The sequence below is a fragment of the Colias philodice genome, chromosome 25 (genome assembly GCF_061535455.1).
Source record: "Colias philodice isolate Cphi_HAF_F1 chromosome 25, ilColPhil1 Martin Lab GWU primary, whole genome shotgun sequence".
Taxonomy (NCBI): domain Eukaryota; kingdom Metazoa; phylum Arthropoda; class Insecta; order Lepidoptera; family Pieridae; genus Colias; species Colias philodice.
Genome location: NC_143110.1, coordinates 755,223 through 781,047, shown reverse-complemented (window position 1 = coordinate 781,047; position 25,825 = coordinate 755,223). Strand labels below are relative to the sequence as shown.

General features: G+C 36.7%; 1 protein-coding gene across 1 annotated transcript in view; it reads right to left on the bottom strand.

The window, feature by feature from the left end:
- Nucleotides 1-25,825, bottom strand: part of px (MAP7 domain-containing protein plexus) — a 116,972-nt gene that overhangs the window by 4,214 nt on the left and 86,933 nt on the right. The window contains exons 19-20 of the mRNA XM_089711034.1: nucleotides 1,785-1,898; nucleotides 441-555 (exon numbers count right to left, since the gene is read on the bottom strand). Coding sequence (XP_089567160.1) covers nucleotides 441-555; nucleotides 1,785-1,898 — 229 coding nt within the window. The remainder of the gene's footprint in view (nucleotides 1-440; nucleotides 556-1,784; nucleotides 1,899-25,825) is intronic.

Genomic DNA, 25,825 nt, shown 5'->3' with positions numbered 1-25,825 from the left:
TTAAACTCTCGTGGATCTAGCGGTCTCTATAAGTCCAATATATCAGCGATTTATGCCAGACTTTACTTTTTTGAAAAATTCCACTAGGAATTGAACCCAGTGGTCTTCAGTTGTAAGTACATAACAAGGAAACAGTCTGCAAAAAGACTTTTATAACGTTTTTCTATAAATGTACGTTCATCGTTTAAGCTGATGCAGTTAACAAAAAACGATTTTTTTTTTCATTTTAACACAAATACCACAAAACAAATTTTACTTCAATTTGACATGCAGCTTGTGGAAAAATTATGCCTTAAAACAACTGACGAAGTTTGTTACAATCAAATTAAAGATTAAATGAATTCTCACCCAATTATAAAACTATCAATGTGATATACAACTATCAAATTTTCTGAAAATGATGAACATAAAACTAAAGCTACACTCCACAGTCCACTCACCTATCATCAGGTCGGTAGGGCTGGAACCCGCTGGCCGGCAGGTGGTGCGGCGAGGCGCGCTTGGCGGCCGGCGGCGGCTTCTCCTTCCCGTCGCGCTCCCCGCCCGCGCCCGGCCCTGCGCGTGCCCAACCAACCCCTCGTAACGCTTGTACCACTGGTATCGACCACTTTGCTACCACCCCTCGTCGACTACGAGTGAATAACCGCTAACAAAGTGCTCAATACAAGTTTTGTACCACACATTTTCAAAATAACCTCATCAATAGCATGTATAACGATTACTTCACGAGCACTTTGCTACCCCACGTCAACTACGAGCGAAAAAACAGTAACAAAGTGCTCAATACAAGTCTCATAACACACGTCTCGAAAATAACATCATCAATAGCATGTTTCTTATAAACTACGTTTGAATTAGTAACATTATTCATTAACATTACATTATTATTAGCTTCATCGATTAACACGTTGTATGGACGCGCACCAAACAAGTGCAATTTTAAATTAAATAAACAAAAACGAAAAATAAAAGTGTCGAGCGATCGTGTAACTTATTAATGTGTTCAATATTAATTATTACTGCTCGAGTATGCACCACACGTCGAGTTTCAAAATACACCAGTCTCCAGGGAGGGCGAATCTATAACAGTTGATTAATATGGAAATAGAACTGTATTCCGTCATTAAAGTAATGATCCCTTCATTTTCATATATTAGAAACATCTGTGGACCTAATATGTTCCCTTTCAGCATACCATTAAAACATTTTTATCTTATATGGAACTCATTACTTACTTTTTAGCGTTAACACATAATAATAATTATCATTTTTTTTGAACAATTAACAAAATAAGTGACTAGATGTACATCACACATGGACAATCTATTTGAATCAATTCAATAGAACAGATATCACATTCGCAAATCTATTAATATTCTTGCAAACTGCACTCCACAACCATAATCAAACCCACATTATTCCAACCTAAACTATCTTCACAAGTAATTTGGAAGCAAAGCATCTTGAACTTTCTGCATTTGTGACACTTAATTGTTCGTTCAACTCTACACTTTAAACTTTACCCGAATCGAAATACAGCTCTAGAAAACCATATAGATAGAACAATTTAACATAAAATAACAAAGTTGGAGAACTAAGAAACCTTTGGGTTAAATGGCTAAAATTGACCTGAACAATCAAATAAACCTCCCTGGGGACCCAATACCCTATTTCTCCACGCATAATCTCAAAGAGTCTAGAACGTTCTAGAACATCAAGTATCACAATTCCACGATCGCTCGCTCTGTGGGGGGTAGGTAGGGGATCAAGCGTGTGCGACTCACCGTCCTTCGCGTCGGGGCCCGCGTTCTTGGCGAGCGTGCGCAGCGCCGCCGCAAACGGACCGCCCTTGTTAGGGGCTATGTCCGTCCGCTTGGCGATCTTGCTCGCGCTCACACCTGGAAAGATGAAGAGCGTGTTTAGTATTGGTGCTTAAACCACTAATTAAGTAAGTATTTGAGTAAATATGGTAATAAATGATATGTGTAACCGCACAGTTAATTAGACTATAATTATATGCTAACATTGTGCTTCGAGCGTTGTCTGTTCCTCCTACGTATATTAAAAGGGTAAATAAAGCCAGTATTTAAAAAAAATCATTATCATCGCACATGACCAGGAGCGTCCACAACAAAAAACGTTTCGTTCGAAATTGCCTTTGCACCGGCACATTTCAATTTCACGCACCAAGATACAAAATTAAAATTCAATATTTTCCCCCGTCGCGTCGTTCGCTCACACACCGTGTCAACCATTCATAATTACACTTTTGTTTGCTCGTCGTCCGAACCATTCGTTATTTTATTAAAGGCAACATATGACGGGGCTGGCGAAGGGCATTTTTATATCGGGTTATTAAAAAATTCCATGTACAGTTATATTTATTCAATGACAGTCGTCAATATCAAGCTAACAATTCTAATTATAATTAATTATTATATAATGCCGATTAGCAAATGTAATATTTAGGAAAATTACATCACACAGTCATAAAAAGTCTTCAGTCCAGAGCGCAAAAAACAATGATTAAAAGAACCTCCTTTTAGAAGTGGCAGAAAAAGTTAATTCAAACAAATAGTGATGTCATTCAAATTTAACCCAGTGCACATTTTTTAAATTTTCAAGGCCAATACACATTGTTACCAACCCTAAACTCTCACATAACAAGAGGGTGCACGTTGCTACCACCCTTGTTTTCATTGAAATAAAATTAAAACGATCGATGAATTTTTGATGGGTGACTAGCATGTATGCCGTAACTGAGTTAAAAATTTCGTCGAGGCAGATGGTTTGTGCCGTTTTTTTGTTTGTAAATTTTTCTTTTTGAATTTGTCCATTTACTTTTACTTTAATAAATAGTAACTATCAAGTTTCTTGTGAATTCTTCAAGATCCCTGACTAGAAGTTTATTTAGATTGAATAGCTTTCAACTGGTTAAAATTCAACAAAATCGGATTGGTTACTTGATTGACGTTGTTTGAAGCTACAGTATCTCTCCATTCTTCCATGCAAAAATTTCTTTGTAAAATAACGAATTTTAAGAGTTGAAACAAGAAGCTATACTAAACCTATACTATATTCTATGTAATTATGTGATGATATGTATGTAACATGTATTCTTCTTTAACATCACTAAACATCTAAACAACCATGACATGTTCCTCTGACTCAAGCAAACAGTTGATCAAAGTGACATTAAACAAGTAATAGCCAAAGCGCAAAGGGGTCGCTTCGTTGGCTCGCCGGCTGACCCCCGCTCATATTGAAATGGCCCGCGCGATGCGGGATACGCCGCGGTCACTGTACGAGCGGACGCGAGAGCGGGCACTAACATTTTTTTTTTTATGTGAAGAGCAGGCAAACGAGCAGACGTGTCATCTGATGGTAAATGATCATCGTCACCCACTTGCACCCACAATACCAGGGGTATGGCGAGTGTGTTGCCGGCCTTTAAGGTAGGTGTACGCTCTTTTCTTGAAGGTCCCCAAATCGTAACTCATTGGAAACACTGCCCGCGGGAGCTGATTCCAAATTTCGGTAGCACGAGGCAAAAAACTTCTTCTAAAGCGAACAGTTGTTGATCGCTACATTACATACATGTAATGTTAATTGCAAAAGTAGCAAGAATCGCAATAATAGTTCATTATTTACTAGCTTGATAAGAAGAAGATACATTTTTTAGCGGCGAAATCTGGCTTAGCTGAAAGATGATTGCTTAATGATGAGATTTTGTCCTATTCCTACTGGCTAAAACTCTACTGTGTTCCTCCGAGTAGCATTAATGACAGGGCAGTTTACAAATTGTTTTTTTTTATGTTTCTAGCTAAAATAGTTCTTTTTCGAATCTTTACTGCTTTCAATAAGAAATACACACATAAATTCTTCATTTCGTACAATTCCCCTGGCTACGTTCTCGCTATCGCTTGTAACATGACCACGGCCGGGGGTCACACAATTGTAATATCGTTATGAACTGCGACGTCGACTGCCTTCAATTGGCGATGGGAACGTTCATTTATACGTTTATAGATGGTATATACTACGATATGCTTTATGAGTTGAAGGATAATAAAAATCTTTATTAGACTGGACAGTGCAGTACCACAGTATTACAATATTATTTCCTAGTAATACTGTGACAGTACAGTTATTATAATCTATAGCTATTATAATTCTACGTGATGTGAGGGAAATACAAAGAAGATTAAAACATAATATGTGGTTCTAATTTACCGCATAAAAACTAATATTAAAAGCGACTTCTATTAAACTATAGACTTTTATAGAAGCGCTTTTGAATCGTGATATCAGAAAAAATAGCATTACCACGTTTTCGAAAAAAATGCCTAGAGTAGGTAAAGAGCCGTCAGATACCCATGTAGTTACATACTTTGAAATCATATAAAAATTGTTCTATTTATTGCTTAGAAATTTGTCAAATAAAGCACTTTTCGCACTAAGTAGGACCATAATATGCATTTACGTATCTACTAATTACTCCCGCAGACAGCAAAAACAACCTCACCACTGCACGTACCTCCCGTCCCAGAGTACAGAGGGTCAAACATGAGTAATCCCGGGTCGCGGCTCGCCGGGCCAATTGACCCGCCGCCATTACACGCTAAATGGTTAGCCGAGACACAATTGTTGTGACTTACGACCCACTCGTGTTTTGTTATGTGTATTTTATTATAAGCTACTACTTGTTGGCTAGTAGTACGTACCAATTTGTTAAAGTTAAAACAATAAAGTTTGTTTGTTTGTTTGAACTCGCTTATCTCAAGAACGAACGTAGCGATTTCAAAAATGTTTTCGGTAGTTGAACTATAATATGTACAAAGTACAGCGATAATTTATAAAAATTTAATGAATTAAGGGTAGTTTTAAAAATTGTTTCTACATGAACGTGAACAATATACCACGTAGATATAGTAGTCTATGAAATTCTGACAAATTTGAACGATTTACGCGCCGCATAATTGACAAACCTAACTAGATTTCAAAATAACGATAACCACCTTGCTGTGAATTTAAAAAACTACGCAAGCTTAACTTAACCGCTTGTATAGGCGCATGTATAGGCTCTGTGTAGCTACACCACAACCGAGCCCCGTGTGGACGCACCACTCCGCCCCCACTCCGCAGTGCCGCAGTAAGTGTAAAGTGGAGTTCACAAATTCGCCACAAGTACAACAAGTGTGCTGTGTGCCTATCTGTGCTGCGTCTGGTGTGCGCATGCGTGTAGCGCTGTATAGCGTGTGGGATAGGGGACGAGCGGTAGCGGGAACGGAAGCGAGTTGGAATATAAATGCGATGGTATTATTTTTTGTGTGCTACTGTAAGCATTAGCACATTGAGAATGTAATATTATAGAAATTGCGAATAGATAATTTTACTAACGCCCGTAGCACACCTCCGCTGCGATACCATGACCGCGGAACCGCTAAATGAATTCCGCTGTGATCAAGTGTAGTTTGATTAGTGGAACCGGCATGGGCGAAACCTCATGCGAGTCAGTCAAGAATGTGGTCAAGAAGCAACAATCGAAGTGAAATATCGTCGTTATCGGAGTCAGAGGAAGAAGAAATATTATTGTGGACTTTAACTTTGAAAAGACATAAAACTCGTAGAATTTGGGTGCATGAGATTAATAAAAAAATAAAGAAATTAGGAGAAAACCTACTATGTAAAGAACTCGAGTCCCATGAAGATCGTTTCTATACATATACATATGTATTTTTAGAATGACCCCTCAGAGTTTTCATGATTTACATACTCTTTTACAAAAACAATGTAGTTCCGCGTTTTAATTTTGTCGGTTTTGACAAACACGCGCGAAAACAATGCGGCACCGCAAACAAATAGCGGGGTGAGCGCGGTAGTGTGGCTGGCGTTAAAAGAGATCGGCGAAACCGCGCGAAGAAAGAGATAAAAAATAGTTAGATGTATGTGTTAGAACAGGCAGTTTCGCTACTGTTCCGCTTCTCGTACACGGGACAAGACAGAGCGAAACTACTGCGGTTCCGCTGTTACAGTTCTGCAGCGGAGGTGTGCTACGGGCGTAAAGACTTTCTATTGAATCACCATATAATTATTATAATTAAGTTGCGTCCATATTTATAAAAGTCAAGTTTTCTGATCAAGGAATCAGCTCAATCAAAAATCAGCAGGTAAAAACAGCCCCTGGGAAAACTACTGCAGTTATTTCCGTATTTATCTCTAAACCAAATCGAAATCAAATCTTTCCATATCACTACACGAATAAACATAGCCTAACAAAGTAGACTCATTCGCCTCCGCCCACGCCGTGTACCGCGGGCGGGCGGCGTCGTCTGCGGATTTCCATTACATCCCCTGCCTCTCCCCCCGCACCCCGCTACCTGCCCCCGCACCGCGCAAACACTAACGCCACAAATGGGCCACTTTGCCGCCGACGCTATTTATTACTTGATGCCGGCCAAACAGCGGCACCGCTACGCACACCGCCAGTTATCTTTCATGATTCGAACGTGTCACGCTAAAGTGGTGATACGTCATATTCACGTATCTTTTGCTCAATAATATTAAAACTTTGTAAGGTCTGCGTAAAAAGTTCTAATATAATAATTCATATAGTTATATAAAACTTAAAAACACGCTTAAACTCATGAAATTAAATTGTATTGTCACCGCGGTTCTTGATTCAAAGTTAGAATTAAATCTGTACGTTTAACATGGATCAAAATAAAAGAAGTCGGTAATATATAAACATACAGATTTGATTGTTCACGATTACAATATTGCAACAAGCATTGTTATAATATCTGCATCACACAACTATGCATGGCTTTCGCTGCATTTAAAAGCTCTTAACGGTTTTGATTGAATAATAATTTGCATTGATTTTGACGTGTTTGATGAATATGAAATTTGAACGGTAAAGTAATTAACAAACTGAATACCGCTAGAATGTGTATATAAATTACTGAAAATATTTCATTTAATTTCACTTTCCGTGCTAAAACGTGCTCATATCGTCCAACAAATACTTCCTAATACTTCTAGCTTTTCGCGACTTTGCACGCGTAGTCAAAAATAATTTTTCTGTAAAAGGGATGTTTCTCCGTGTTAAAAACTATGTCTCTAGCCTCTTATCTATCCCCTACAAAACCTGCTCCGTTAGTACGTGAAATACAAACAAACATACTTCCGTTTTCATATTATTAGTATAGGTTGATACCTACTGATACTACTGATTACTGATGTCGAGACCAACCCGATTACGCACCCCGCCCTTGCTTCGCACACTCGAGTTACACAATGTGCTGCCATTGTCGGAATTAACCCCACGTCATCCAACAAGTATCACATTCGTAGGGACACAATAACCTTTTAAAATTTACAATATTATTATTCATATTTAAATTTTCGTCGTTTGTTGCCCGCTACTGAGAGTTTTAATGGCAATGTGAAAGTTGATAATAAAAACTTCATTTCTAAAATAAGATTCTTCGAAATATGATTTATATTTCGGAATATCGAATTGAAAGGTAATAAAAAGATAACAACAGATGTAACCAAAAATTAACTTTCAGCCGCTTATCAAAAAATTGAAAATCTTTCATGCAAATTCAAAAAATATTTACTCAAACGTTACTCAATCGCGACTTCATTTCTTCCGCAGTTCTATAAAATCTGGCCAGCATAGCATATTATTACGTTCCGGGCGATTCAATTTCCACCCGCCTCTTCGCAAGTGGAACTTTATTGCTCGGCAATACAATCTAATTTCGATTGGACCGCACAGATTACCCCAACTTGTTAGGGTAAAAGGAAATTTGGAGCGTCGGCATTACTTTCGCAGTGTTTTACTTGACGTTTATTTATGGAAGCCCTTATTTGTAGGTGGGTAAGGCACATTTTAACGGCGCAGTTGGATCTGTGTATATTATCTCGGCAGCCGGCGTCGTGTCAACTTTTAATTGAAGTTTCCGAGTTGGGAAGCGACAACTGTATCCGAGCTGAAACTGCGCTAATTGAAATTTTCATAATTATGAATGAGCTTAGACACGGTGTTGTATATATACAAATCTGTCGTGTTTATTATACCGTTCCAGATTCGGCAATATGGCTTCCCTTTAGATAACCCCGTCTAATTTATATGAAAATGTTTATTCAATGTTAACGATAAATGCGCAGCATTCAAGAATACTATTTTAAGAACATATAAAAGCGAGACTCGGCTGTATTTTACATTAATATTTAATACCCCCTACCGAGCATGAATCCACCAGGGGATAAGCTACGCTGGCAATATAAACGAAACGCTAGAAAATGTTCTTGTGGACTTAAAGTAAAAGTTGGCCGTTGAACGTATACTTTCGAGGCTAAATAAAACAATTCATTTGTTGTAGTGAAACTTTATACTATAGAAGAAAAATTAACTTTCCCAGAAAAAAGTAAATATGTTACTACTCTGATAGTATCGTAACATTTTGTTTGATTAGATAACAGTACATCCACATATGATGAATATATGTACAAGTAACGATAACTATATACGACCGAATTGATAAAGACACTAAATTTCAAGGTAACAAATCAGCTACACCACTATCAGACAGCAAAACAAACACTTTCATATCCACTTATAGCAACGAGATATCTATGTCTGTAGCGGTTCGACGCACCGCGACCCGGGAGGAGGGGATCACCTCCCGTCGATAGGGTCGCTCTGTACGCTCATCCGAATGCCGGATGGAAAGCGAATTATTGCGGGTATTTCGAACTTTCCACGATTCAGAGGCGGATGTTGTTTTTGATGAGAATATTATTTTGCTTCAATGAATTGGTTCGAAGCAACAGTATCAGGTTTGTATTATGTTTGAATACAGAAAGATTACTTCGCATTGATTAAATGTATGAAAATAGTGCAGAAGCATCATATTGCATCTGTGTCTGCTTCTGTACTATTTGCTCTCACTTCAGTGTTCTTGTTTCAAATCTAATTAAAACAATTTTAAAGGATCAAAATGTTATCAGTGACAACAAAAAATTGTATCCCACAGGCCACATCGTATAATGTCTTTTCTTCTTACATTTTATATGATACATTTCATATATCTCATAACATTCATCACCGAACCGCTCCCGCTCATCCCTTGCACCACACACCAAACGCAGGTCGCGCGTATCGCGCAGCCGCGAACGCACCGCTCGAGCGAGGCCGAGATTCGCTCCTTACTTAAACGCCGTGTAAATGTACTGTTTTTTGTGCTCTGTGGAGCGGAATAAGGAGCAACGGGATGGGATAACATAATCTATACACAATAGGTATTGCCGATGAAAATAGAAAAAAGCTACCTATTCAGAGCGGCATTGTTTGCGTTATTCGCTTCCTGTAGGGGTTGCATTTCTAAAGATTTCGCCTTAACGTCTTCCAAGAACGTTATGTAAGAATCAATCATGCGAACCTTAGTACATTGTCTGGCTCTTCGTTAATATTGCGTGAACAGTTTTTTTTTATTACACAGTATTCGAATTATAGCTACCTACTGACTATAGACAAATTAATTTTCTATATTTTGTTTAGAAATTGCATGGAGTGTCCGCTTGAAATATAATATAGTCACTCAAACAAATACACCATTCACACAGTACGACACACGACATCGTGTCGCATATGCACCGCATCGCTCACGTGACGGCTGCGGTCCACCGTCCGCGTCATCCATCACGACGCGTCGTCCCGTCCCCGCCCCGTCGCGTTCACGTGAGCGCTAATTGAGTGCTACGCGCTATTTTGATGTATTAGAATGATATGACTACTATTTAGAACTCCTAGACCATGTTTCTCAGAAAAAGCTTGCAAGATTCGAAAAAAAAATCACCTAACGACAAAAAATATTTTCTATACCCACCCAAATATAGCTATTGGTATATATCTATTCTAGCAAGCGAAAAAATACATAACAAAAACCGGACAAATTCGCAATTTAGACCTGGAACTTAAAAATTATAACTTTCTTAATTAATATAGATAGACGCCCATTAGTTAGTTACTTAACAACAGGCGCCAAAATCACTTCAAAATAACGCAATAACAAAATCAATTAAGTCACATCACCAATTTGACAAACTACCCTCACAATAAACATTATAATAGCTCGGATAATTCACAAGTCGCCGCGCCCGTCGCCTTGACAGAAACCGTCCACCCTCTATTAGCTTGTCACTTGAGGTTAAGTGACGCGCAAGTTATGTCGCTTAATCGATAAGTCCACCCTAATGTGGTTCGAGGAAGTGGCTTAGGGAAAGACGGGAAGTACAAATGAAGCAGTGATTGCAAATACAATTGATGTTAAATCGTTTGATAATGGTATCAAACAATGGTGTTTAGCTATTGAAACAGTTGTTTATTTTATCATTGACATATTTTTTACTTATATTAAACTTTGTAAATCTTTCAAAAATAGCTTCAGCTTTATTAAAATTTATACTTTTAATTTTGAAAAGCGATTCTAAACGACTTATTCAGAATCTTTATTCGTCTTGACCATCGAATTTGCACTATAACGTACCTGGATGCGGGTAGTACGGCGGCCCGGCGCTCATCGGATGCGGCGCCCTGTACTCCATCGTGCACTCACACGCACATCACTATCGACACTTTTAACTTTAACATTTATCGACACGCCGCGCACATCACTACGCTACGCGGGCACATTTCTGCGTCCATTTTTCGATCGGATCCGCGATTTTATTTGCTTTATAAGCCCCGTCTCTCGCGCGAACTGACTTTTACATTTTACAATGACAGTAACGGATTGAATTCGCTTTTTTTATTTCAATCTAATTTGAAAAAGGGTGAATCCCTTTTGCTGGCGAGGTTTTTGATGGCTTTTTTGATTCTGTGGATTCGATATTGATTAATATGGATTATATTTGCTATTAGACAAAGGTTGATGATATAAATAGCTACATTTTGGAAACCTAACTTCGCTGTTGGAAACCTATTCCACACTAATGACACGTCAGAAGTTGTGTTTTCATCATCTGCAGTTTAACTATATCAATTTTAAATCAAATCTATTCCGTTAAATGAATACAATATTTAAAAATTACAATATTTTAATCTATCGTATCACTTATTCTCTGTCACCAGGTAGTCACCAAATACCACTAAATTATCCTAGCTCCCCAAATATAATTCTAATATCTACTTCCCAAACGTATCAAATACATTATCTACTTCAAACATATCGAGTACGTATCTTAGTTAAAGTCTCAAGTTTCCCTTGCACATAACTTGTTCTACCGCCCCTACCGCTACCGACTCCGCCGGCTACCGCCCTTTGTCCCGTCAGATCTGATTTAATATCCCACCGTCGTCAGGTATTATACGATTGTGAGACGAATTCTTTATTAAGTTTCCGTCCCATAACTTTAGTATAAATGCAGTGGATAATTTTATATTTTGCTAGAAATATCTTTTACTGTGAACACGTCTTTCATTTGGTTTTATAGTACTACATTACTAAATGCAAGTAGAGTTTATAAATTAAATAAAATATAATAATTTTAAGTCGGGACTTATATATTATGAGAGCATAAAAAAAAAATTAAAATCAGTCGACCAGTTCCAAGAAGTATGGTAATTACTTTACACACTTTTGGAAACTTATGATTTATATTAAAACATGGCTAGAAAACAACCCAATTGCACGTTATCGAACTAAAAAACACCGTGGCAACAACAAATATGACCAAGTTACTGTATCGATTCCATTAAAGTTGCAGACGCAAGTTGTTGTGAAGGATATCGATAGCCCTGGGGGGAGTGGGAGGGGGGGGAGCGTTGGACAAATACCATGCTATTATAGTTTGTATCTACTTGTGTTTCTTACATTTGCGCTATAATTATGAACCTGAGACGATTACATATGTGTTTATTTTTACGTAATAAACACAATTTATAAATACAGCATGTAATATTTTCCAGGGGCAGTTTTTCTCATAGCATTATAGTCGAGAAGTTTTATTACACCAATTTTTAAAATATTATTTGTGTTTTTGCATCATTATTTGTAATGTAATATACTTATCGTCTTAAATCATGAGGTATTGGATTGATTGCTTAATAATCCCAAAATTTTATTCCTTTTTGTGAACTCTATTCTTAACGCTTCTTACAATTCATCCACAATATATCCAATTCCCGATTTCCCTTAATCAAACCAATATATATGAACACTCTATAGTGTTCATATATATTGGTTCTATAACCAAGAACATTCAATACCAGTATTACCAAACTTATTAAACACGCTACCAGCCGTAATCTCTAAACTGCACGTGTAATCTGTACGTTAACAAAGTTTCTGTTAATTAAAAACGCCAAGCCTCACCCCGCAGGCCAGCCGAGCAAAATGAAGCAATCTCACGAACGGGAAACACCTACGGATTAACAAAAGGGCCGCGACGAACGAGCCGTGCGCGTGTGGCCGAAAGGTTGCCAATTCCTTGGAAACGAGAGCATTAGGGTACACCGTATGCGGCCGTGGAAGACAATACTGTATTCTACAATTGGAACATATTGTGGCAAATAGCATTTGTAAAGTTTTTAAGATAAACTAGATAACAGCATATTCTACTTTATACAAGCTTAGGATACTGGCTTTGAAACGCAACAGGACTAACGTTACATACGTGTACAATTTAGAAAAATCTTTCCGTATTTCCAAACCATACTCATACAAAAAACATCGCTATTCTTCAACAGATAGTAGTGACAGATCTAGAAAACATAAATAGATCTAGAAAAATGGGTTAAAGAAATACAAGCAGATTAAACAAACACAAGCAAAAAAAACCCGCAACGAAGAAGGCGAAGGAGCTCATATCGCCTCCAATGAGATTAAAAATAAACCTTTTTTCCGTAGAACGCAAACTGAACCGTAATATAATCATGAAACGCGATTAACTCGGCACTTAAAGCGCTTCAACGACAATTCAAACAGGAAAAATATCCCCGAGAGCCGCTCGAGTATTTATAAAAGCGGCTTGAAGCGGCGTTAAGTGACAAATCCTACGGGATAGGTGGCTCTAGGGTTGCCGCTAATTATATTAACCTTATTTATCATTCAAGAGCGCAAAATAGATACTTGAAGAAAGCTTTTTAGGGATACAACTACGTCTATTTAACTGTGCAATTTTTGCGAAAATTTTAGAAATGAAATGAATTATGCAATAGCCACACTTTTAAATGGGAATCAATAATAATTAGCGCTTTAGAATCCTAACAAAAATTACCATGCCTTTAAAATAAAATCCTCATTAGAATACCATATGCTTATACCATCAGGTCCTTCCTTTACTAAACCACATTTCATTCTGTCGCGATTAAATGAATAGCTGACAGCCCTACCAGATAGCATTAATGGAAGCAAGGTATAAGGGATGGAGGTGTTATAATTATGTGTTCGTAACTTGCGGATATAATGTAGCGATCAGTGGATTATGCGAACAGCTTCAATAAAGACAGTTTACTCCCAAGTTCCCAACATTTCTCCATTAAAAGGTAGAAATGATTAACGACTAAGAATTAGTATTGCAAGCAGGTTGTTTGGTAGAGATCGCTTAGTAGTAAAAGGTATTTTGTCCTGAATTGACTTTTTTTGTTCTTCTAAGAGTAACTTTTACATTACTTTGATTGGTGCTTAAATAAATTATTTTATTATTAGGGCTGTGTGTTACATTGTTTATGAGCAGACATATAGACCAAAGACCGGTGTGAACTCATACTTTCAATCGGTAATATATATGAACAATGTTTTCAAAACCACGATCCGTATCGAGGTCAATGCGTAAGCTTAGTAATTAATAATATTAGATTACAGAGTCGACAATTTGCGATACTATGATACGAGTGTGAAAAATACATTCTTCGTGATATTTTATCCGCTTCAGTCATTCGATTGGATTACTTAATCAAATTCTGATGGACAATACGATATTTGATAACACTAAGAAAAGAGAAGAAGTTTCCAACTATGCTAGAATAATGCATTTAACGATACTAGGAATAGAGAAGACGATTCCAAGAGTGATATAGGTACTACTGTGTTCTACACAAAATTTGGGTTTAAAGCCGATTTAAAGAAAAGAGATAAGGTTTCCAACCATGCTAGTAACATATATTTGACGATACCGGGAAAAGAGAAGATTCCAACAGTGCTATAGTTAATACTGTGTTCTACGCAAAACTGGGTATAAAAGCTCTTAAAACAAATAAATCAGAAGAGACCTCATGAAATGTTAATACATTAAACGCGGTTAGCTGGTCAGCGAGCGATAGCGCCGCAGCTAATACTATAATTAAAATATACACCGCATTACTCAGCGCTTTAACTGCTTGAATATATAATATTTATGAGCTTATTCACTTCTCTCTTGCGGTTATTCTATCGAGATTTTTAATGATATTTTTGCTTTTATGTTCTTGAGATTTGCAACGAAAGTCTGTATAGATTTGACTCTACATTTATTTATTTATAACATTTAGTTTTATAGAATTCAATTCATTTTTGTAAATATATTTATTAAACAGTCATATTTTTGTTTCGAACAAGAAAGGGGAAAATAGTTTCGTTAAATTATTTTTAATTACTATATTTAAACGATAGACCGTATTTCATTTGCTTAACTATTAAAAAGCATCATAATTTACTCATTGATCAACAATCCAACAACTGAAATCACGCTCGCACACAAAACCACAACAAATCCAATTGCGAAATATCGATACAATCACATCACTATTACGTACACGCGCGCGAAACACGACCGCACACGACGACGCGGCGCTACCAACTGACAACTGAGTATACGCGTCCATTCAACCGCGCGTGCGCGGCGTGTCTACCCGCCTTACACACAAATATGAACCTTATTCTTTTAAGTGTAGAGTTCAAATTCGTTTGTGTTTGTCACAGCCACCTGTACAAGTGTGCAGGGTCGGAAGTCCACGATGCAGTGTCATTTCCACATTGCTTCCCTAATAAAAATGTGATTTGCCCCGCGCCGGGCGGAATGATTACGCGGCGGGGTGTATAAATAGCGGCGTATCGACGCGGCTGCGTTCGCTCTTGTTGTGTAAACAATCGACGGATTGAGAGCCACTGTGTGTAATCTGAATGGTTTATTGGCGGAAGAAACTAGATGGTATTGTTGTACGGAATGCGCAAGATGGATATTGGTATCTTTGACTAGATATAAGATATAACAATAATTCTTTGAATACTTTTATCTCATCTGATTATTAAATAAGCCTTCAGTATTTGAGTATATGAGTATATCTGTAATGTTGTGTACAGTACATATACAATTTGTAAATATACTTTATTTTAAACGTATATTCTGCATTATTACAAAATTGGACACAAATGAAAACGCTTAAGTATATTATTTTAAAATTTAAAAGGGATACATTATTAAATAATTCACGACGCCATTATATTCACCACCAGGTAAATAAATGTATTCAATTCACAATGCAGCGCAAAGTTGCGAGGTATATCAACGTGACGGGCAATTTACACGGACTACCGGCTGTTGCGTCTGTGAAACGTTGACTCTAGTGATGTGCCTTTAGTTTATCGATAAAAACATAATCAGATTGTGTACACTTTCAATTTCGTGTATAGATTAATTTATCAATTGACATACGTAAATAAGATAAGATATGTAAAATGCTATGATTCATAAATTATATTATGTAAATAATAACATATTAAGAAAAAAATCACGTCATTCAAGTTTCTAAAAAATATTCACACAAATAACAATCGACATGTACATGCATAAGACATACTTCGCTCATACTATTTTAAAAGTAATTAAATATGAAAAGTATCGATATTCGATTGTCACATCACTAGCAGTGCTTTTAGCTCGCCCCCTCAGCGAGACGGTCCACACATGCATGCATCATAGACAGAATTTGTTTATTATTTGCTTAATACCGTCGCTTTTAGCTACCGGCTGCAGTCAAAGCAATATTTGCGCACGCATTTGCATTTAAATTACATAATATGTCTATGTAGTCATACTTTTGTTACTTGAAATTGATAACTATGATTGAGCTTTCAATTATTGCCTCTTAAGAGATTTATTTATACGCATTTTCTAGTCAGATAACCAAATATAATTACCTAATTAATAAATATGTATAGATATACATATTTCTTATGCCATTTCACTATTCTGAATTATAAGTAATATTCGCATACAATAATCGAACGTGAAATGCATAAAATATAATAATAAATCTTTATACCCGTCTATAATTATCATAGCTCTACATTTAATCAACTCTCAACCACAAACGCTAATCAACTTGATCCTTCCAACACACGGGCCGAGACTATCAATACATCCTCAACATTCCTACAGAATCCCAAAACATTCGCCTACAAGAATCAAGTAACAGATCGCAGCCCTATCGCATCTACAAGAATGAAGCGTCAGATCGCAGCCCTGGTACACAATACTTGTCAGTCGACAGCCCTAGCGCGCTACATCGCTGTACTGTAGACAAACATAAGTACTCGAACGCTACGTAAGCTACAGATCTCCACTAACCACTTCGTTGCGGCGCATGCGCTGTGCGGCTCGCGTAGAGCTACGAAGGAATAGACAAACCTTTGGCGGCGATATTTATATATTTTGTGCTTACCTGTAACAAATGAAGGAATCATTAATAAAATTTATTGACAATAAGATGACATTTAAATTATTTAATTATATGTTTGTTTTTTTGGAACAAAAAGAAAATAGTTTTCATTTCGGTTGATTAGTATTCTTGCTAGTAATTTCTAAATATCGTAAATATTTCCCATAAATGGTTTTAAAATAAAAGAAAACGGACTATTTATATTCCTCTTTATACTCTGCTGATATAAACTAAACAATAAAGCTAACAACTAACAATATCCTTACGTACATTAATTCATCAATCATTTTCTCAAGTACTCTAAACCGCCTTATCACATAAGACGACTTCACCACAAACTTCAACTCTCTCCGTGTCAGCGGCGACAGCGTATTAGTATCGCAAATCGCATTAGTTCACTCTACACCCGTCTACGGGGAGACAGCGCAAGGGGTCGCACGCGTAGGGTTGCCAACCGTACTATATTATATAGTACATACATGCTTTCCGCCCGCGGCTTCGCACGTTGTTTATAACATTAAAATTATATACTCAAACCTTCCTCTGGAATAATTCTATCTACCAAATAATTATTAAATGTCAAGAAGTAAAAGATAAATAGATCATTTTTTAAGTGAAACTTCTCTAAGCGCGTTGAGAGTAAAATTTCAAGGCGGAAGCGATGATTTTTGTATCTTTGAATCTTGCCAAAGAAGTTTCACTTCTGGCACACACGCTTTTTTTTACTAAAATATTATATTTAGTTAAAAAAACTGTTGATAACCCTACGCCCGGGCCCCCTCTAATCACGCTGCACGACGCACCGGCCACTCCACCCGGTGGCCCCGCCGGGGACACAGTTAATTGGTGTATTAACGGGGCTCTGCAGATTTACGACGTGTGTGTGGATTGTTTGCGGTATATTGTAAGATTTGAATATTAATATGCGATAAATAGATGGGGTGAAGAATAGAAGTTGTTGATCAACAGTTCATTTTAGAAAGATAACCACTATTTTAAAACTGTACTATATAAAAAAAAAATGTTATCTCTCTTAGAGGCATACATACCTTATTAATAAAAAAGTACATGATATTTAAGTGATTACACTATTATCATAGTAACTACGCCATAATGCAATTCACATAATCAAAGCAAATCCAAATCAACATAATGCAATGCATCAGACACCATCGGCTAATCGGTAATTAATGAGATTGCTGATCCGCCCGACCCCGCCCGAGGGGCCGAATTGATTCGTATATTAATGCCTCCATGGAGAATTAGCTTTGTGATTTAAATTTGAGATTGAGACTAATTTATTTGACTTTCGGTGATTAAGCGTTATGAAGATTAACATTATTATATTGTATGTGTCAAATTTCTTTTGTTCACTCTGCTATTTCTATGATCGATGTTTAATGAATCGTGTTTACTGAATCATCTGCATAAATATTGAATACATATTTCTTAACATTTTATCATCTTTAAACTTCCAGCATGTCAATCATTAGGTAATAAGATAAATCTTCAGTTTTATATTATACAGTTATGGTAGCAAGGCAATTGTATACACTAAAAACTTTATAAAACACAATCAGCAGTGTTCTATAGATTGAATTAACTAATAAAGCAAGCATACATTTCCAGCTGTTCCGCAGACGCCGCTAGTTATACGAGTACACGCGAATGCTCAAGTCGGCAACTGTCTGCTAATCACTAAACTTTATCTGCAGACTGCCGCTCCGCGTAGTGAAGTGACAGCACTTTCCTATTATCTTTTCATTTTCAATGCTATTTATTTTACTATTTCTGTAATTTATTAGGTTGAATATGTATTATGTTGTAATTTTTATTAATGTGAATAGAATTACACAATTTACATGGAAAATTTTGCTATATAACTGTGCATAGATAATCAAGATGCACAAAACAATATCAATCGAGAAGATTATTCTTCATGACTATCAAGGAAGTTTCCATCGCAATAACCATTTAAAACATTTGAATTAACTTAAACAGTTTATTACATTTTCTTGCAGTGTAGATATTATCGACATAAACCATCGAGATCGTACATCACTACGTGCACTTAACAGACTACAGTCGCTCGCATCCATTGCTCCGTCTGCCATGTACGAATAAATTATATATTGCTATGATTTTGATATACCTACGTCCGCCATCAATGTGCAGAGTTGATGCGCCTCGCATCGAAATATTATCTAGAGATTGGATCCATAAGTAATATTATTTATGTATACAAGATGTATATGATTTTGTATGAATAAAAGATGTAAAATGGGAATTGCGCAGTCTGAATTTATTAGCATAGAGTTATGCTTTTGATTCGTCCATTTAATAAGTTAAGACACTTTTAAAAGTATCGCACAACAATGTTCTTTGTTTATAGTTTAAAAACTGACATAATTATTAACTAGCTTATTTCACATACGAATAACAATAACAATTATATTTCCATACAATTTATCGAGCTGTAGAAACTCTACATTTTCATAAAATCATACCAACCACATCGCAAACATGCGTATCATTCTTACATACATCCTCAATCATTCGTGTCACTGTACCATTAGCGGCTCTGCCACTAAATCCAACAACATATAATGTGGCGTGTCTAGATATAGCATGCTCTGTGGCGGGCCGGGGCGCTACCGGCGAAACGCAAGTGGTTGCCGCGGCGTAGTCTTGCGCATGCGCGGTACGTGACGTGTCTCCGTTGAAACGTGCGGTACGAGATTTAGATACATGCAGGTAAATTCATATCGCACTTCAATTCTAATAAGAAAAGATTTAGATGTAAAATAGCAGTGGTGGGCCAACTTTTAGGTGATAAATAATCAGTAACTTCCTAGGCAGTAGAAACAATAAGAGAAAAATATGTAACCTACACAATTCTGACCCTGACATACTATTAGGGCATAACGAGATTGATACGTATTAAACCCAAAGGACCATTTGTTAAGTAATAACTAATAATGTTGAAGGTTCAGTGCTAAGTACCTCCTCTCAAAAAGGTAATTTATTTAATGTCTCCTTACGATTTTCCAAGACAATTTGGTGAAATTGTTGAATCCGAGCACTTAAGCTAAATAAATCCAAGGCGGGTTGTAATCTCAGTTTATTTCAAAGTAGCAATGGAAACGCGCATCTAGCGACCCGAAGATTAAGCGCTCGTAAAAAGAGGGTAGAACTAACGTCTTGATATAGAGTGCTCCGTTGACAAACAGACGATTTTACACCCTATGCTTAACTAATATGAACTGAAATCCTCAAACACGGCCCAACGATGTAATATACAACTTGGCGTTGCTATTCAAACGATTTCGAACTTTATGTACAGTGTATACGTGCTTAAATTGTCTAGACATGTTGATATGTTTTAATGTATGACACATGTCCATTTTCGTAAAGACTTTCAGGACTTCCGAATGTTTGTTTCGCGGTCGATTTGTGTTGTTCCGTATTGTAGAGTTTATTACTATGGGAATAGGGGATATAATGGATTGTTTGCGTGCGGGGATTATTTAACGTTGGTAGATATTATGTATGACTTATAAGCGGCTATAAAAATAGAATGAGGGAGTTTTTGTGAAGGTGAGGGGTCGTTTTACACACTAAGTGTAGTGGGGAAGGACATACTGAATACTCAACTATTTTTAAGTGTGGTACTGAGCCAGGCTTCACATTCATTACATATTTGAAGGTATTGAAGCAAAAAGTAGTATGGACAGGGTGTTTCCAATTGACAATAAATAAGAGCTCTAGTTACTCTAGTTATACCAACTAAACAACCAACACTGACATCTTTATTGTTTGAAAACAAAGACGCACTTTAATTATATAATGTAATAGGGAAGACTAACAACACGCAAGTGTCAGTTACATAGAATTTAGGTCAGTTATCGTTTAACCTTGTATATTAACAATTATAAATTGTCGAGAAACATTTTGCCAACTAGCAATTACTTATTTACTTCCCTACTCCTGAATCAAATCAAATTTATGTATTATACAAAACCATATGTCAGTAAAAAATATGTGTAATTAACCAAGATTCTAACATCATCTGTCCTTATGTAACTCACACACAAGCATACACATTATAATAAACCGTCGTTTACACAAAAAAATCGTATTCTCCGCATATAAAGCGCTTGTACGGTTCGTTTAAAGGGGAAAACACATAATCGGGTGACGCGCGACCGACATGATCCCCGCGCCGTGTCAATCGGAGGGGGGAGGAGGCAGGGCTGCCTACACACTTCTTATTGTATTAGAAGTGATAATAATGAGATAGATAACATTGCATATAGTTTATATAAAATTAGCGGTCCGCCCCGGCTTCGCCCGTGGTACATATGAAAAATAGATGTTGGCCGATTCTCAGACTTACCCGATATGCACAGAAAATTTCATGAGAATCGGTCCACCCGTTTCGGAGGAGTATGCAGACTAACATTGTGACACGAGAATTTTATATATAAGATACATATACAGTATAATAAGTTAAACCAATCACAACTAGATTTATTATCATTGATAAAATACGTTTCCATCATTTAAACTTTTCAATATATTATGCCAATGTATATCCTAAGCACTATTGATGTTGATCTTGGAACATAATAATTAATAAGTAACATTAAACTCAATCTAAAAATCAGTAACATATTTATTAAGTGTATAACGTCCAACTGACTTCATCTACACCAATAAATCTTACAATCACATCTCGAGACAGCCCTAACCGCAAGTCGGTTGGGAGGTCCCCCCCACACGTCTGCACGCCCCCCCCCCCACCGCCGCCATTAGCCCCGCTCCCGGGTGAATGATTCCAGTTGCCCAATAAAGCAGAACGCTGCCGGAACGCGCGCCCCGTGTGTAAAGCGAATGCGAAGCGATATGTGTATTTTAATGTATTTATACGGATTAGGAATATTTTCTTTGTGTATGAATATGATTAAGTTGATGTTAACATGGAGACAAATTATTACGAAAAAGAACCGTCAAATAATAATACATAAATACCTAAGTTAAGATTTTGCCTCTTTATGGAGTAATCATTATTTCTCAGGCGTATAAAGTTTTCAAATAGTGCCTTTTATAACAGAAGATTTGCAATTCAACAATATTAGATTACTATTGAATGTTTGTACGTTTTTAATCTGCCTTTATTTACTTGTTTTGGGCACTATATAACAACAAATGTATCGTAGATCGCTTCCGCCTCTATTTCGCACTGAACCCTCGAGTACATCGGATCGCGTCGAGCCGTAAACACGACGCGACTAACGCCACTCGTCTACGCGCCGTTGAGATGCGCTACGGAGCGTTCACACGCTACACACTGCGCTACGTATTGTCGTTGGTAGGCAGCGGTTCTACGAAGCGTTTTTTCACGGAAGACATGTTTATTGATCAGTTTTTCTTATCGCATTTTTGCGTTATAAAAAAAATATTTTATTATTCAACATTCTTATAACTTTATTGATGATATTACTACTTGAAACACGTACACGTAGTAAAAAAGTCTAGAAGAAGTTAGTTACTTCTGCATTTTGTTTCTTTTTATCATAAACAAAAAAATCCTAAAAATAATTTATTAAGTACCTAATTTTATTTTGCTTATTTCACTCGATTCTCTCAAATACTAAGCGTTCGAGCGTCAGTCGATAATTTATTATAACACCCTACGTATGAAGCGGCGTAGCACCTTCGTAGAACATATTTTAAAGTACATCATAAAGAGGCGCCTCGTAAACACGTAACCCCACTCCTCAACGGGTCACCGAGACGTGCTCTCTCAATCTCATGTAATAAACCTACTTATGTCGTACGGAACATCTACATGTACGGTGCTACAACTTGAACAACTAGTGCTACGAATTTGAAACAAAATTCCCGCCAAATATTCTAAATAATGAATGCGACGCGCCTACTGTCGTTTGAAAAAGCTTAATATGAACTCTATGAGGCATTAACATGCAAAAAAGTACTACAGATAATATAATGCGTTTCACCTACAAAACGAACATATTATATTTTTACTTTTATTATTTGATGAAAAATTTGTAGCCTGAATTGTGTAATTTATTCTACATTTTTACAAAACAATAGTTTTTGAAGTGAAAACTTCTTTAGCGGCGTTGAGTACTTTTTCTGTAATGGGTATAAAATCTTAAACTCGCATCAGGACAACCATTCCAAAATATCAAACATGCTCAACGTTAATAATCAAGTTTTCACTTCTGCCGGCACTCCCGGAGTGCAACCCGTCTTTTTTTCTATTCTTTTGCAATATATGTAGTATAAATTACATTCATTTCAGTTAATTAAATTCAGTAACAACAATTGAAGGTAAGACGAGCTCACCTATCACACTACCGTAGCACTCTGCTACGATAACTGCCGTAGCCCCTCGCTACGCCGCTAATAACATTCATTAGCGCTACCTCCTAGCGCTAGTGTACGCAAAGTGTTTCAATTGGACTCCCGAGCTCAGCCGTTGAAATATCAGCGTTGGCGCGACTCCAAAACTATCTCATTACCGAAACATCTTCCGCATCGGAACCGGGACTGGCAATTTTATTATATCCCACTTATAGTACTCTGCTCGTTACTTACGAGATATAATTAGTGTCTGTTTTGGAACTGTCCATGATTAGGTTATATAATCATCGTCATCATAATTATTCGACTGTGCGTGTTTTCTATTCATCACCTGTGCCAGAAATTTCAATTTTGAATGAAATGCCTTAGTCATACGTGTCGATAAAATTCCAATTATAGGTTATGGAAACATTTCAGCACCTTGTAGTATACAGGTCAAAGCACAAGACCATTTCATTTAAATACTCTCATAATACAATAATACCTTTTAACAAAAAACATTCAAAAAGCACTCGATAGCATTTAAAATTCATTTAAACAGATCCGATGCATTGAAAAAAGCAATACTTCCGTGTCACATGGCAGCTACAGTTTAAACGTGAAACAAAGTCGATAGAATCGCTGCAGCGTAGAAACAAAAGGCGGCGATATCGACAACAGCGTCGAGCACCCTCGTGCGCTGAGTGCGTTAGTGATGTAAAGCGTATTATCGATAGTTACGCAAATATTATTGATATTTTTAGTGTCATGTGTATCTTAGAATGCAATGCAAAATTATTTCAAACGCTACTCAATACTCAGAACATAAATACATGAACAAATTATTTTTACAACTTTCACACAAGTAAACGCACATTTACTTATAGGAAACTTAATTTATAACTTATTCATTTTTCAAAACATAACATATCTTGCAATGAAATATCAAGAAAAGTAAATATCTCAAGCTCAACCACAAGAATTAAAAACTCTTATTCAAAAAACATCGACACTACCAAGCCCATCACTAGTAAAGTGCAGCTACACAATACGAGCGCTATCGACGCCGGCACCGCGCTGCTGACGCCGCTATAGCTCGATTGTACAACACTACACTGTATCGGAGATGCGAGATATGTTTATTAACTTTGATACCTTTGGTGGGTAGTTGGAAACTATTTGCAATATTGTTATATTATTGATACAAGAATGTATAGACACAACGGATAGTAACACTATACTGTTATCAAATTCGAATAGAGTTGTAGAAGATAATAGGACTGTTAAAATTTAACCCTTTTGAGAGATGGTTTTCCAGAAGACAAACTTAAGATCTAACATTAATTGCAACAGCTTCCACAACCCGACCGACCTCGAACCTACCCTAACCAAACAGTCCATCTCTGATCTAATCCACTAAATCTATAACAAACCTAACTCTACTATCAATATTCAACATCCACATTGATACAAGACCAATCAAACGGATTCACCTCTGCGATGCAATAATGCGGATTATCGGAAAGCCATTCGTGGTGGGCGATGGAGGGAGGAGAGCACCTGTTACCGTGTATGATAATTCCAACCTTCGATGTGACGAAAATAACATTTTTACGGCTATATTGTGCATGTAACCAATTTTGAAACCAAAGATATAACTTGAGTATTCCATTCGCGACGCTTACAATACAATATGAGGAAAACACGCGATTACATCATGATTGACAAAAGGTCATCAGTTACAAACATTTATTAACTTTTGCCACTTTATTTTGACAAAATATGCCAATCCCAACAGATCACTGCTTGTAACGAATAACCATCATACCCCTCTTATACTAATCTATTCAAAAGCCTCTCAAACCAACCGACAAACAAACACAATCACTCAATAATCTCTATATACATAATACATATCCATCACCTACCATTGAAAATGAAATTTTCATTCAACATAATTGATACCAATACAAAGTTATGCACACGAATATCAATCTAGCAGAGACGCATTGCATAAGTTGAGCCGAATCAATTTCGGAGCCGTGTGACGTCACAGGGGGTGGGGGAGGTACAAGGGGATGGTGGAGCGAGATTATTATAAATTGAATATCATTTAAGTTGCAGGTTAATGTTGATGTTAGTATATTAGCTGTTGATGATAATTGTTTACTTGAGGCTGTATCAACGTTGATTATTTGTCATTTTCACTACTATAACGTACACGACAAAACTAAGGATCTAAATTTTATATTACCTACTCTATAGAATTAACGGAAGATAACTTCTATAATATTTTATTTCATTTTCAAGATAACATAAAGTAGAAAAGTACTAACATCGTTAAACAGGAAGGAACATAATACAAATGCCTAATCTAATTATCACACTAATCCCACTTTGTTTTAAAATATAGAGTTACCCGCTTTAAGCTCATAATTAAACTTAAATAGAAACTCGGCATAAATAAAACAATAAATCGCTTCCGCTCACAACACAAAATTATTCCACAAACAATCTAGTCAAAATACCAATATGTTGTGATATTCCCGACTTCCTCTCATAACAACGCGTTTCAAATACGAAACGTCCTATCTAAACCCATGTGAGAACAAAAATCATCCTTATTGCATAGCCTTAAAGTCTATTTTACCAAGTACAGAGCGTTATCGCTCACCCTTTTTACGTAATAGCAAATATGTTTCAATAAATTTCCCTAATATCATTCATGAACTTTCCGCTTTG